At 51.6% G+C, this 12,252-nt stretch overlaps 1 protein-coding gene across 1 annotated transcript in view; it reads right to left on the reverse strand.

Moving 5' to 3' along the window:
• The window catches only part of LOC144108616 (uncharacterized), a 41,651-nt gene extending 38,359 nt beyond the window's left edge, over window positions 1-3,292 (reverse strand). The window contains exon 1 of the mRNA XM_077641808.1: window positions 3,262-3,292. Within this exon, the coding sequence (XP_077497934.1) occupies window positions 3,262-3,292 (31 nt within the window). The remainder of the gene's footprint in view (window positions 1-3,261) is intronic.
• Window positions 3,293-12,252: the final 8,960 nt, after the last annotated feature.

Consider the following 12,252-nt stretch of genomic DNA (forward strand, 5'->3'; position numbering starts at 1 on the left):
CAAAGCAACCGTCACCCAATAATGTTAGACAGCACCATTAAAATGAAATACAGCAAGTTCAAAAGCAATGCAGACAAGCTAACACTCATCTGCTCGACCATATTGGCAATCATCATTGTTTGGGTTCACTTGCACCCGCCGTGAACATAACTGAGTGTTTTTTTCAAGTGTTTACTGCATCGGCGTGGTTTTTCCTGGCCATATATAGCATTTCACACCACATTTACCGTAAAGAAAAGTTGTCCAACACACAGCTTGAAAAGTTTTATCGTGGTGCCCTGTATATATCCAACAAATGAAACAGACTGTTAACGCCATAATGTTCCGAAAATCAAGTAGGAAGGGCCAAGCGAGCTTAGGTGGAGTGATAGTGACAGAGCCCCGGGACATCGAAACGGGATGAGATAATTCCGCGCCCAATCTCCGGATTAAAGCAGAGTTTCGATGGAGGCAAAATTGTAGAGGCCCGTGTACTGTGCGAGGTCACTGCCCGTTAAAGAAGCCCAGATGGTCAAAATTTCTGCAGCCCTTCACTAGGCGTCCCTCATAGCTTGTGTCGCTTTTGGACATTAAATCTAATAAACAAGATCACACCACACCAAACCAAACAACAAAAAATTGTAGGACGCTTAAGCTTCATCTTTAAAAGTTAGACGCGACAGCGTGTCGCAGCGTAGCCGAGAAGTAGTACACGGAACGGAACGCCGCCGGCCATCCGGCGCGACGCGTGGCTCGTTGGACAATTTAACGAAAATACGCCTGTCTTGCACATCTCGGCGTAAACTCGAACTGGGCCGTAAGGGAAGGAGCAATTCCTTTTAAGGAAAGGAAATGACGCCTGACTCATGTTTCTAGGTGGACACCGGCGTAAGGGAAACAAAAATCGATCTATCAATCAATCAATTGGTCCATCAATCAATCCATCAATCATTCCTTAACGCTGTCGCGATAAAATACCATTTACTTACGGCACGGTTCAGAAGTCCACCGAGATTTGTCATTTTCCGCTCGCGGCCAAAGACAGCGACGCCGACGCCACCGGCTTTCTTTGAGACGAGCTCCTTAAAGCTGTCGCGTTAAAATTTCCAGTATCACAGACGCGTTCGCTGTTGTCAATGCTCGGTAAGGTCAATCGAGCGTCATGCGCGTTCGGAATCAGCTGCTCTCTGCCATTCACCCTCCCTCATCTTTTTCCTCTCCTGTGCTTGCATTCTGTCCTGCTCGCTTCTTTTGCACTTGTCCGCTCCGCGCAGAGGGATACAGGTAGTGGAGGGCTGCGGAATAATTTTGACCACATGACGTCTTTAACCTGCACTGACATCAAAGGTGAGCCCTCCACTACTGCACCTCTTTCTTTCGTTCTTCTTTCACTACCTCCTTTGTTCTTTCTCTTACGGCGCGGTTCGGGTGTCCACCAAGACATGTGAGAAAGGTACTGCTTCATTTTCTTTCCCCAAAAACCAATTTTCATTTTTTAAACAGCGGAGAATCAAACGCTTGCAACTGACGTTAGCGAGTATTAACGCGCGTCGAGACAGAATGCCTCGACTTGCTAGGACATTCTCGGTGAAAGCACTTAAGAAGCAACGGACCCGTGCAGGAACCTCAGCTAGGGACGCTGCGCATAAGCAACACGCGTAGGTTGGCATCTCTACGACGGCAAGGAGGGTTCGTTGACTGAACGTCCTTTACCGTTCTTGGCTTACAGCGTTCAAAACGAGCAAACAGCTCGGCGCAGATAAGAAACAGGCGACGCCAGGACCTCGAAGTTGGTTTACGGGGGTTTGACATCCCGAAGAGAGTCAGACTGTGAGGAGCGCCGTAGGGAAGGGGTCCGAAATTTCGACCACATGTGCTTAACTTGGACTAAAATCACACTCTACGGGCCTCTACGATTTCATGTCGCATTTCTATGGAAGCTAAATTCTTTAGGCCTGTTCGCGCTTGACACATAAAGCATAGATGGGATGCGCGTTAATATCCCGAGGTTCTGTCACGCAAATATGATGCAATAAAATTTATTCAGCTCTCCTCAAACACGGGCAAAAACAGTCTACATAAACGGCGAATGCTCACATTTTTCGCTTCCGGGTTGAGCGCTGGTCGTAATTTACCACAGAAAAAAATTTCCCTCCGTGCAATCTAGCGTGGAAGTCTGCAAAGTCTGCCTAACAGAAGCGCGTTTTCGCTATCTGCAGAACGTCTAGGTACGCATTTTGGTACGGCTGGTCTCCAACAACCCGCAATAAGCTTTTTTTTAGTTTGAGGGCGACTCAGGCGGAGCTCTTCACCTACGTTCCTAGAAAAAATGAGGTTCCTGGTGCAGCCAGAGCACAATTATATGCATGGCGCTCTGCAAAATAGTTATACAATCATGCCTCCCTGTAGTCGTAAGTAGTACTATTGAAGAACTAGCGCATAGAAAGAACTAGTAGAACAGGTGCAGACTTACCATTTGTTGCCATTGGAGTGCAATGCTGCTCGAGGTGCCAGAGGCGCTTCTTGAAATGCACTAAGTCACGAACGCTCGATGAACAGCTCAACACCGAAACGCGTCGCCCGCGAGAAACGGTTGAAAAGGACGCGTCCACACGTGGGCATTGGCCCGGGAGAGGCTTGGACAATACCAAGTCGATTCTCTGAGGGGAGGGGGGACAGGTACTGAAACTCGGGGACAGCTTTCTATGGCTGTGTGATGGAAGTTGGGAACGCGTGCCGCTAGGTAACAGGCCGGCGTCTGTGGCTCTCGATCGCCTGCAAAGAGCGCGCTTGAGGAAGGCGGCGTTTCGCGCTCCTAGCTTCCACTGCATATCTATAGAAAGCTGTATCTCAGTACAAAGAGTTAAGAGCGAAGATGCACGTGTTCTTTCCTCGGTAAAAGACACGGACGCCATCGGATGCTCACAGCCGGCTGCATATTTGTGGTGGCAGTGGTGGTTGTTGTGGTAAAATTTTATTTGATGCCCTGAGGTGGGATTTAGAGGGAGTGGATAGATTCACCACTCCCTTGGGGCGATAGTGGTGGTGATGGTAGCGCTTTTTTTATTAAAATAATAGTAAAAAGGAAGGAAAAGATTTTTGCTAGCCCCGGCATCTGCCATCAATACTGAAGCACCTGAGCTGGGGCAGCGGAAATAAGGGATAGCAGGCAGAATGGAGAAAAGAAATGAAAGAGGTGAGGTGACAGGAAGAGAGTAAGTAGTCGTCAATCAGGGACGCCATTAGCGGTAGCCGCTGCAAGCGCTCTTTGATCCAGAGTACTCTGGGACTTCAGGTCCACGAAGCTGGACATGTTCGCCTCCCAGCCCTCTCTCATTGGATAATTTACTCTCTCATATTTTTATGGCATGCCCATAGCAAATGATATGCGTCGGCCTACATGTCACGAAATCTACAGTACCCTGAAAAATTTGGGTATATGTGTTTTGGAATTGCGGAGCTTAGAAATGACCCAGTTGGCAACCTTCTGAGGAGGTCGTTCCTCATTTCTATCCAAGCTCTTGGCGGACTCTGGGAACGTCTGCCTCCTGAGACGCAGATATGCTGTAATGTCCGCATATAATTCGTTTTTGGCAGAAAGGAAATGGCGCAGTGTTTGTCTCATATATCGTTGAACCTGAACCGCGCCGTAAGGGAAGGGAGAAAGGTGGGAGTGAAAGAAGAAAGAGTTGCCATAGTCGATGCCTCCGGAATAATTTAGACCACCCGCGGGTCTTTAGCGTGCACTGACATCGCACAGCACACGGGCGCCTTAGGTGATTAGCCTCCATAAGAACGCACCCGCCTCTGTCGAACCCGGGAATTCTAGGTCAGTAGCCCAGCGCTCTAACCATTGAGCCACCGCGGCGGGTATATGTAGAAAGCGTATTCGGTACATGAGTCCCGACAGAGTCTGGCAAGTTAGTGGAACTAAGGAGGAGAGACGTTCAAGAAGAACAGCGCGAAAAGACAAGGACCACAGGATGTCTTTTCGCACTGTTCTTCTTGAACATGGCATACCAACTCGCCCAAGCATCAGTCCTAACGAGGAGAGACGCTCGGGCGGCTGTGTGAGCAGCCTCGTTCCCTTCTTCCCTGGTGTCCGGGCACCCATATCAATTGTCATGTTCTCTGCATTGAGCTACATGTTTCGCGTTTGCAAAAATTTTTCTGGCAAGCGGCGCTATTCTCCTTATATATTTCGACAGCCTTGTTGAGAACCAGAAATTATGTGCTTGGCATCGGAGTGAGTGGCTGCCAACGCTGTCTCCACGGTGAAACCAGTAAAGTTGCGTTAGCCGGAGTGGCAGCATAATCAAAATCATTTAACTGTACTGTGCGATGTCAGTACATGCTAAAGAACTCGAGGTGGTTGAAATTTCCAGAGCTCTTCACGATGGGGTCGCTCATATCCTGAGCCGCTGTGGGATATTAAATCTCACTGAAATAATAATAATAATAATGGGTTTTTGGGAAGGAAATGGCACAGTATCTGTCTCATGTATCGTTGGACACCTGAACCGCGCCGTATGGGAAGGGATAAAGGAGAGAGTGAATGAAGAAAGGAAGAACGATGCGCCGTAGTGGAGGGCTCCGGAATAATTTCGACCACCTGGGGTTTTTTAACGTGCACTGACATGGCACAATACACGGACACCTTAGAGTTTTGCCTCCATAAAGACGCAGCCGCAGCTGTCGGGTTCAAACCTGGTCAGTAGCCGAACGCTCTGACCAGTGAGCCACCGCGATGACGTCATTGAAAAATGAAAATTCGTTTTTGCGGAAAGGAAATAGCGCAGTATCTGTCTCACATAACGGCACACACATGAACCATGCCATGCAAAGGAAAGGAGAAAAGGAGGGAGTGAAAGACGAAAATGAGATAGGTGCCGTAGTGGAGGGCTCCAAAGTAATTTCGACCACCGGGGAATGTTTAACTTGCAGTGGCGTTAAAGATCCCCAGGTGGTCAAAGTTACTCTGCAGCCCTCCACCATAGCACTTCTTTCACTCCCTCCTTTATTTCTTTCCCTACGGCACGGTTCATGTGTCCACCGATACTTCACGTTAAACATCCCTAGGTGGTCGAAATTATTCCGGAGCCCTCCACTACACCTCTTTCTCTTTTACTTCTTTCACTGCCTCCTTTATTCCTTCCTTACGGCACGGCTCAGGTGTCTGCCGATATGAGACAGATACTGGGCCATTTCTGTTCCGCAAAAACCAATTTTCATTTTTCGCTCAGGGTTAATAGTGATAATAATAATTTTTTAGGGGAAGGAAATGACGCAGTATCTGTGTCATAAAACATTGGACACCAGAACCGCGCCGTAAGGAAAGGAATAAATGAGAGAGTGAAAGGAGAAAGGATTAAAGAGGTGCTATAGTGGAGGGCTCCGGAGGCTGACTGACTGACTGACTGAAAAACTTTATTTTCAAAATATATGCAGGAAGCTAGTGGAGCGGTCCTTAAGGGTCCGTTCCTTACAAATGCTTGGTGGGCTGCTCATTACAGCAGCCCATTGGCGGTAGCTGCTGCTCGGGCGCGCCCGACCAAAGCCTTTTGGCTCGCCAGGACATAGCAGCCGAGCAGGGCCGCCTCCCATTCCTCCCGGGCAGGGTTGGGGATAGGGGGAAGATGCGCAGTTGATTGGCATGCCCACACCATGTGGCAAATGTCCGAAGACAGAATTTCCCTGCAGTGCGGGCACTCTCCTGTGCACGCAGGGTCGAAATGTTTGATTACTGCCGGGCACAGAAGTGTTTTAGTATAAAGGCGAAGGAGTAAGTGTTCCTCCACTTTCGTGAGGCCCTTGCATGGCTTAGGAAATATTGCGTGGCTGAAATGGTAATACTGGATGATTTTCTTGAAGGCAAAAGCCGGATTAGGGTAGGAGTCCGCATCGGGGGAGGCAAGGGTGATGCCCGGAGAGTGAGCGCGCGGGCAGCGGCGTCGGCCGCTTCGTTGCTCTCGAGATCCGTGTGCGCGGGAGTCCATACTATTGGGTGGGACGCGGGAACCCCGAGATAATTACTATGTTGAAGAATTTGGTATGACAAATAGAAAATAAAGCCCCTTTCGATGTTCCTGCAGGCCCCCCGCGAGTCGGTAACGATTACCCGCAAGTCCTGATCGGCGGCGGCGAGCGCGATTGCCACCTCTTCCGCATGAGTAATGTCTTGGTGTTTTGGTGGACGACTGCGGCTGTGTACCAACCCCCATGATGTGGGCCGGCGTCGTCCACGTAAAATACTCCGTGTTTGTTTCCTTAGGTGCTGGCCACTATGGTCGTCTCGTGTCATGTTGGCCGGAAGAGGGAGTACCTGCAGGGCGTATGTCCAGATTTCGGGGATGCGCACGCGGTCTTCAGTTAGTGTTGGATGGTGGATGTGAAGTCGGGCAAGCATGCGGCGACCCGACGGCGTCTTTGAGTCTTGTGTAGTGGTTTGTCAAGAGTGCTTCTCGGAGCTCCATGAAGGTGTTGACCATTCCAAGGTCCAGGAGGCGCCGGTTGGACGTGGTGACCGGGAGGTCGAGGGCACGCTTGTAAGTCTTACGGAGAACCACCTCAAGGGCTTTCTCGTCACATCTGCGAAGATGGAGGTAACGAGTCGAGTACAAGACTTAACTGGTTACGAATGCATGCGCCAGCCGCAAGGCATCTTTGCACCGTAACCCCCCGCGGTTATCGGAAACCCGTCGGATCATGCGGCCCACCTGGTCCCCCACCTTTCGCAATTTGGCCAGTGTTGTGTCGACACGGCGGTGTTTATTGATAAAGAGACCCAGTACTATGATCTCCGCGTGTTCTGGGATGGGTCCGCTCGCTAGGGACAGTTCGATTTTGGTAGTGCACTTCGGCGAGGGTCGAATGTGCACAAATTCTGATTTGGCCAGGGAGCATTCAAGGCCGCAGCGGCGGGCGTAAGCGTCAACAATCTCCGCCGTTTGCTGCAGGTTGGCTTCAATGTCTCCTACTGATCCGTGCTTAGCCCAGATGGTGATGTCGTCGGCATACAGTGCGTGCTGTACACCCTCGACACTTTCCAACTGCGCCGGAAGTTTCATCATTGCAAAATTGAATAGTAGAGGTGAAAGCACCGCGCCCTGCGGGGTAAATCTTCTACCTAATTGGTGGGGGCCGTGTTCTTCATCTTGTATCCGGATATACGATTGCCAGTCGGAGAGAAATTGCCTAATGTACTGAAACGTGTTGTGTCCACAATTGGTTTAGGAGAGGTGCGTCAGAAGTATGTCGTGTGTTACATTGTCGAAAGCCCCCTTCAAATCGATTGCGAGTACTACCTTGTCATTAAGGGGGTATTCGACGGGATTCAGAATTTCGCGGTCTTGTTGAAGCAGGACATCCTGCGCTGACCGGTCCGGGTGGAACCCGAACATGGTGTCTGCGAATACATTTTGGATTTCCAAAAACTCGGACAGCCTGTCTCGTACTATAGTCTCCATCAGCTTTCCCGCACAAGATGTGAGGGAGATGGGGCGGAGGTTGTCCGTGTTTATGGTTTTGCCGGCTTTAGGAATGAAGGTGACCAGGGCGGTCTTCTATTCGATTGGCAATGGTGCCTCACTTTGCCAGATTGAGTTTATAGATGCGAGGATTGTCTCGTAGGCCCGGTCGGGAAGGTTTGCAAGTAATTTCACAGTTAATTTGTCTCTTCCCGGTGCCGTTCCTTGTTTCATTTTACTCAAGGCCGCCTTCAGGTCGTGGAGCCGGAACGGTTGATCCAGCTCCGCGTTCTCAGAACTTGCATACAAGTACGCTCGCACTCGGGGGTCCTTTTGGATGGAGAGGTATTAATCGCGTAGTTTCCATGCTAATTTAGAGGTATCTCCGTCGAAGCTATGGATAGCCCGTTGGAGGAGATTTCGTGTCTCGGCTCTGGTTTTAGTCGGATCGATCAAGGCGCGAAAGAGACGCCAAGTTCTCCGTATAGACATATGTCTTGCGGCCGTGTTGCACCGGTCCACCCAATTCGAATCGGCGAGCTGTGCCGCGTAATCAGCCACTCGCTGGGTGAGCTCGGCGATGCGAATTTTGAGCTTCCGATTATGTTTTTGGCGGCGCCATCTGCGGACGAGGCTGTGCAGCGCCTCCCAGATGTGCAAGAGGTGGTTGTCCACTTCCGCCGTGGCCTCCGATAGTTGAACTTGAGTTTCTACCAAACGAAGGTGTGTAACCAATTTTTGTGACCACGCGTGGTAGCCTTGTTCGTGAATAGAGGCCGAATTATTGTAGGTTTGCCGGAACATTGTCCAGTCGGGTAGGCGTGCTTGGGCGTGGGATCTTGCCAGTGGTTTGGTTCTGACGCTGGTGTTGAGTATGCCGTGGTCACTGCCGAGGGTTTCCTCGGCGTTGGCCCATTCTGCGTGTCTTATGTTTTTGGTTAAGGTAAGGTCCGGACACGTGTCCCGAGTCACGGAGTTACCCACCCGCGTTGGATGTGCAGGATCGGTGTGAAGGGTCAGGCCCAGCGTGGACGCAAGTTCCGCTAGCTTGTGGTCGCGCTTCTCTCCACGCACGTACCCCCAGAATGTGCTTTGAGCGTTAAAGTCGCCCACAATCACCAGGGGGTCACTGCCCGCTGCCTTCAGGGCGCGACTGAAGAGGGCTGCGAAAGTTACATTCTTTATCTTAGAAAACAATAGATGTTAAGTATATCTAAGGGTGCATTTTCTTTCTTAATACGGAAGAAGAGTGGCCATCACATAGGAATATGCAGCATTGAGGTCCAAATCAACCACGTTGGCTGTATAATTTTTATGCACGCAGAGACAGGAAGAGAGTCCTGCTGGAACGTAACATAATAGACAGTTTTAGCTGTGCGTACGCAAGTGCTTGCGTACGCAAAGAGCTACGGCGCTGCGTGCGTTACGCTGTCCGCTCCGAAGTATAGTTTTAGCTGACCGTGCCGTAGCGTCCCTCAGGCTTACGTGGCGCCATCTAGTGACAAGAAGTCAAACCACATCAACGCTCGGTTGAAGAAAATTTCATCCGTGATTACTGATAACTACTGTGAGTGCATTGGGAGCCTTTTTTGTTCCAAGAAGAAAAACTATGCAAACCGAAGAAAATGCTAGATCTGGCTAAAAGTTAGAAAATTGCTTCGCCAGGTGTCGTTGCTACGACACACTGAATATAGTTAGGCCTAGGAGCTTGAAGATCGCCAAATTATCTGAAAAACAGGGGCTAGTTATCGCTTACACCGCTACGTGTGGGCAAGATTAGGCGAAATAAAAGCGAACCGCTACCATTTTAGCGAGCTATTGCGTCGAATAATCCAGCGGCGACATGTATTTATTCCGAAGCGGGCGAGCAGGGCGCCGCCATCTTGTCAAAGTTAGCGTACGCAAGCCACGCAAGCGCCGCAACGCAAACTCCGCTGGCTAGCGTACGCAAGGCTACCGTACGCAAGACGGAAGGCTTGCGCTTGCGTTCTGCGCATGCGCACTACCGTCCCCGCAAACTCCTCGTGTACGCTAACTCTTTGCGTACGCACAGCTAAAACTGTCTAATTTGTAAGGGTTGCGCCGCTACCTGGCTCCTGGAGGGTAACCACCGCAAGAAGTGAATCGAATGTTGACAGGAAAAGCCGGAGGTTCGCCCGCTTGGCACGGGAACGGAATCCGCGGCAGTTCCACTGGGTGATTAAGATGGGGGTGGCCGAATTAGTATGCGGAGAGCGCCTAATTTGAAGCCTGTCCACCATGGTCAGTTAGGCGAGAGGTCGATTGTAAGGACGTTTCTCCGGAGCCAGCACTCGCGATGAGAGGGCCATCCTCTATTCCCGAGAGCGAGCAGCTGTCGTCGTCTGCTGCTAAAGTTTCCATGGCGCGACGCATTTTGGGATAGCGGCCAGACACGCCTTTGATTAGACCGCCGACTCGTCGGACGCCACGCGAAGATTGTGCGATGTGCTGCGCGACTATTGTGGGTACAATTTCGGTCATTTTGGTGATTGCGGAGATGACTGCCGCGGAAATTTGACTTTCTAGGGCACTGAAACGGGCGTCTATGCGGGCCTCTAGACGGGCCTGAAGTGCAGCATCCCCGTTCAGTGCGGCGTTCGGTGCCGCGGGCTCACTCTCCATTGCCTCGGTAGCGGAGCGAGAGGGGGGAGTGATAGGCTGTTTTGATTGTGATTCTAGGAGCGCAATTTTCTCTAGCAGCATCTCAATTTTGCCCTCAGGAGCTCCTATTTTGGTTTGCTCGGCACTGCATGCCGCAGGGGGGCAAGAGGGAGGGGAGGAGGAGGCAGCCCTGTCCGTACCGCTCACCTGCGTTCCATGTTTCACGGCGTTGACCCAGGCCCCGGTCTTGTCGTGTGGTGGCGCTGTCGACTGCTTTCCAGTATCGCCGTGTGGTGGCGGCTGCGTCGACGGGCGCTTGCCTGCTCCTCCGGTGGGTGTCCCCAGCTTCTTGGTGTTGTTGTCCCGGCTTAGTAACTCACCGGGGCGGCCAAGATGGCGGCTCTTCTCCTTGGCAGCAATTTTCTTTGTGGTGGTCATCGTGTGCTTGCGGAATTTCGCCGCACACTCCCGCGAGTTAGTGGCGTGTGCACCGGCACAAACCGAGCACCGCAGCACACACTCGTGAGGGGCCTGCACCCCCTCCTGAAGCGGGGCCTGTTGCCCACACAGACCGCACGTGTTCGTCTGCGTGTCGGGACAAGCATCCACTCGGTGGCCAACGGCCCCACACAGGCCGCAGGCCAGGATCGTATGGTAGCAGTTTTGCACAGGGATGAGCATGTTCTCGTAGTGCACAAAATGCGGTTTTTCCCTCCCGACGAAGGTGATGCGAGCTTTGTTACAGGAGCCGAATTTTTTAACCTCGGCGATGGTGCCTGCCCTCCACTGCACCTGCTCCCGAAGCCAATAGTGTCCGAGTTGCTGACGGTGATGACGCCGTGGCATACATCGCCTCCGTCTTGTCGAAGGTATCCGTGGAGTCGAATAATCTCATGCTCGGTGTTAATGGAGATACCCCCGAGGAGCCGATCAGCCGCCGCTGGGTTCGGCGTGTAAATCACATTGAGGTTTTGTTCACGGTATGGCAGATCCATAACAGACCTTGCCACGGCGGGCCCAAGATAGGCCGTAATAGCGGCGCCGTAGCGATTTTCTGAAAAGCCTTGGTGCAGCTAGATATGTTTGCATGGCTTGAAAACAACCACGAAGTCGTCTGGTCCCGGTCTTGGGAGTCGGCGAGGCTTCCAGTTAGGACAGTCCTTGCCTTTGATTACTGCAGCGCGCGAGGCAGGAGGCTGCGTCTTGCCAGCCGAGTGTGCCGGAGGCCGGGGCAGCGATGGACGCCGTTAGCTTGGCTTGAACGATCGAGCGGCGCGCGACCGCTTCGTTGAAAGATTGGTGCCGAAATTTCGGAACAGAACCGGAGTTGTCCCCTTCCGATGTAGAAACTGTCGTCCAGATCATGCCGTCGGGATCGTAACCCCTCGCGAATGATGAAGGGTCAGCCATTTTACCTAGGGAGGCCGGTTCCACGCCGCCGCACGTCGGTGTGGAACGCCGACGTCGTTAGGCCAAACTGCGTCGCCAGGGTGTAAATCGGCCGTAGAATTAGCAAACTTGGGCCCACCTTGCAAACTTTGGGGTCCACGTAGTCCAGATTGCTTGCTGCGTTGAGAGGCATTGGTCTTGTGGGGTGAAGAAGCTTTAGCCGTGGCTCCAGCCGAAAAACGACGGAGCCGACCAGCGTTCGCCCGCGTAGCTCGAACGCAACTCCCCGTGAGTCTGCTCCGGAGGAATTTCAAACACCTAAAGATCTGTAACGTGCACTCACATTGCACAGCACACGGGCGCCTTACCGTTTTGCCTCCATAAAAACACATCCGCCGCGGTAGCGTTCGAACTCAGCAGCCGAGCGCACTAACCACTGAGTCACGCGGCGGTTTTTCACTGAGGGTTGAAATCATAAATCTCATACGTGTGTTTGACGGCTGAGTGTTCGACTGAAATCAAACACGGCAGTGTCATGAAGCCGGGTGCCAAGGTGTTAGTCATGTAGGGAAGCTGAACACTTCGCTATGGTGCAAGAAAGCCGGGCAGCACACCCTCAGCATTCTGAAACAGGCTCCGGGAACGACGCTAGTAATATTTGTTCCTATTCATTGTCCCCGATGATGAACCACGTTTTTTCCTGCCACATGCTTTTTGCGAGAAACCATTATCTTAACACAAATGCTGAGCACAAGTGCATGCAATTTTAAAGCGAAAATTTTACTGGCTGCGAACT

This window comes from Amblyomma americanum, chromosome 10, assembly GCF_052857255.1.
Source record: "Amblyomma americanum isolate KBUSLIRL-KWMA chromosome 10, ASM5285725v1, whole genome shotgun sequence".
NCBI lineage: Eukaryota > Metazoa > Arthropoda > Arachnida > Ixodida > Ixodidae > Amblyomma > Amblyomma americanum.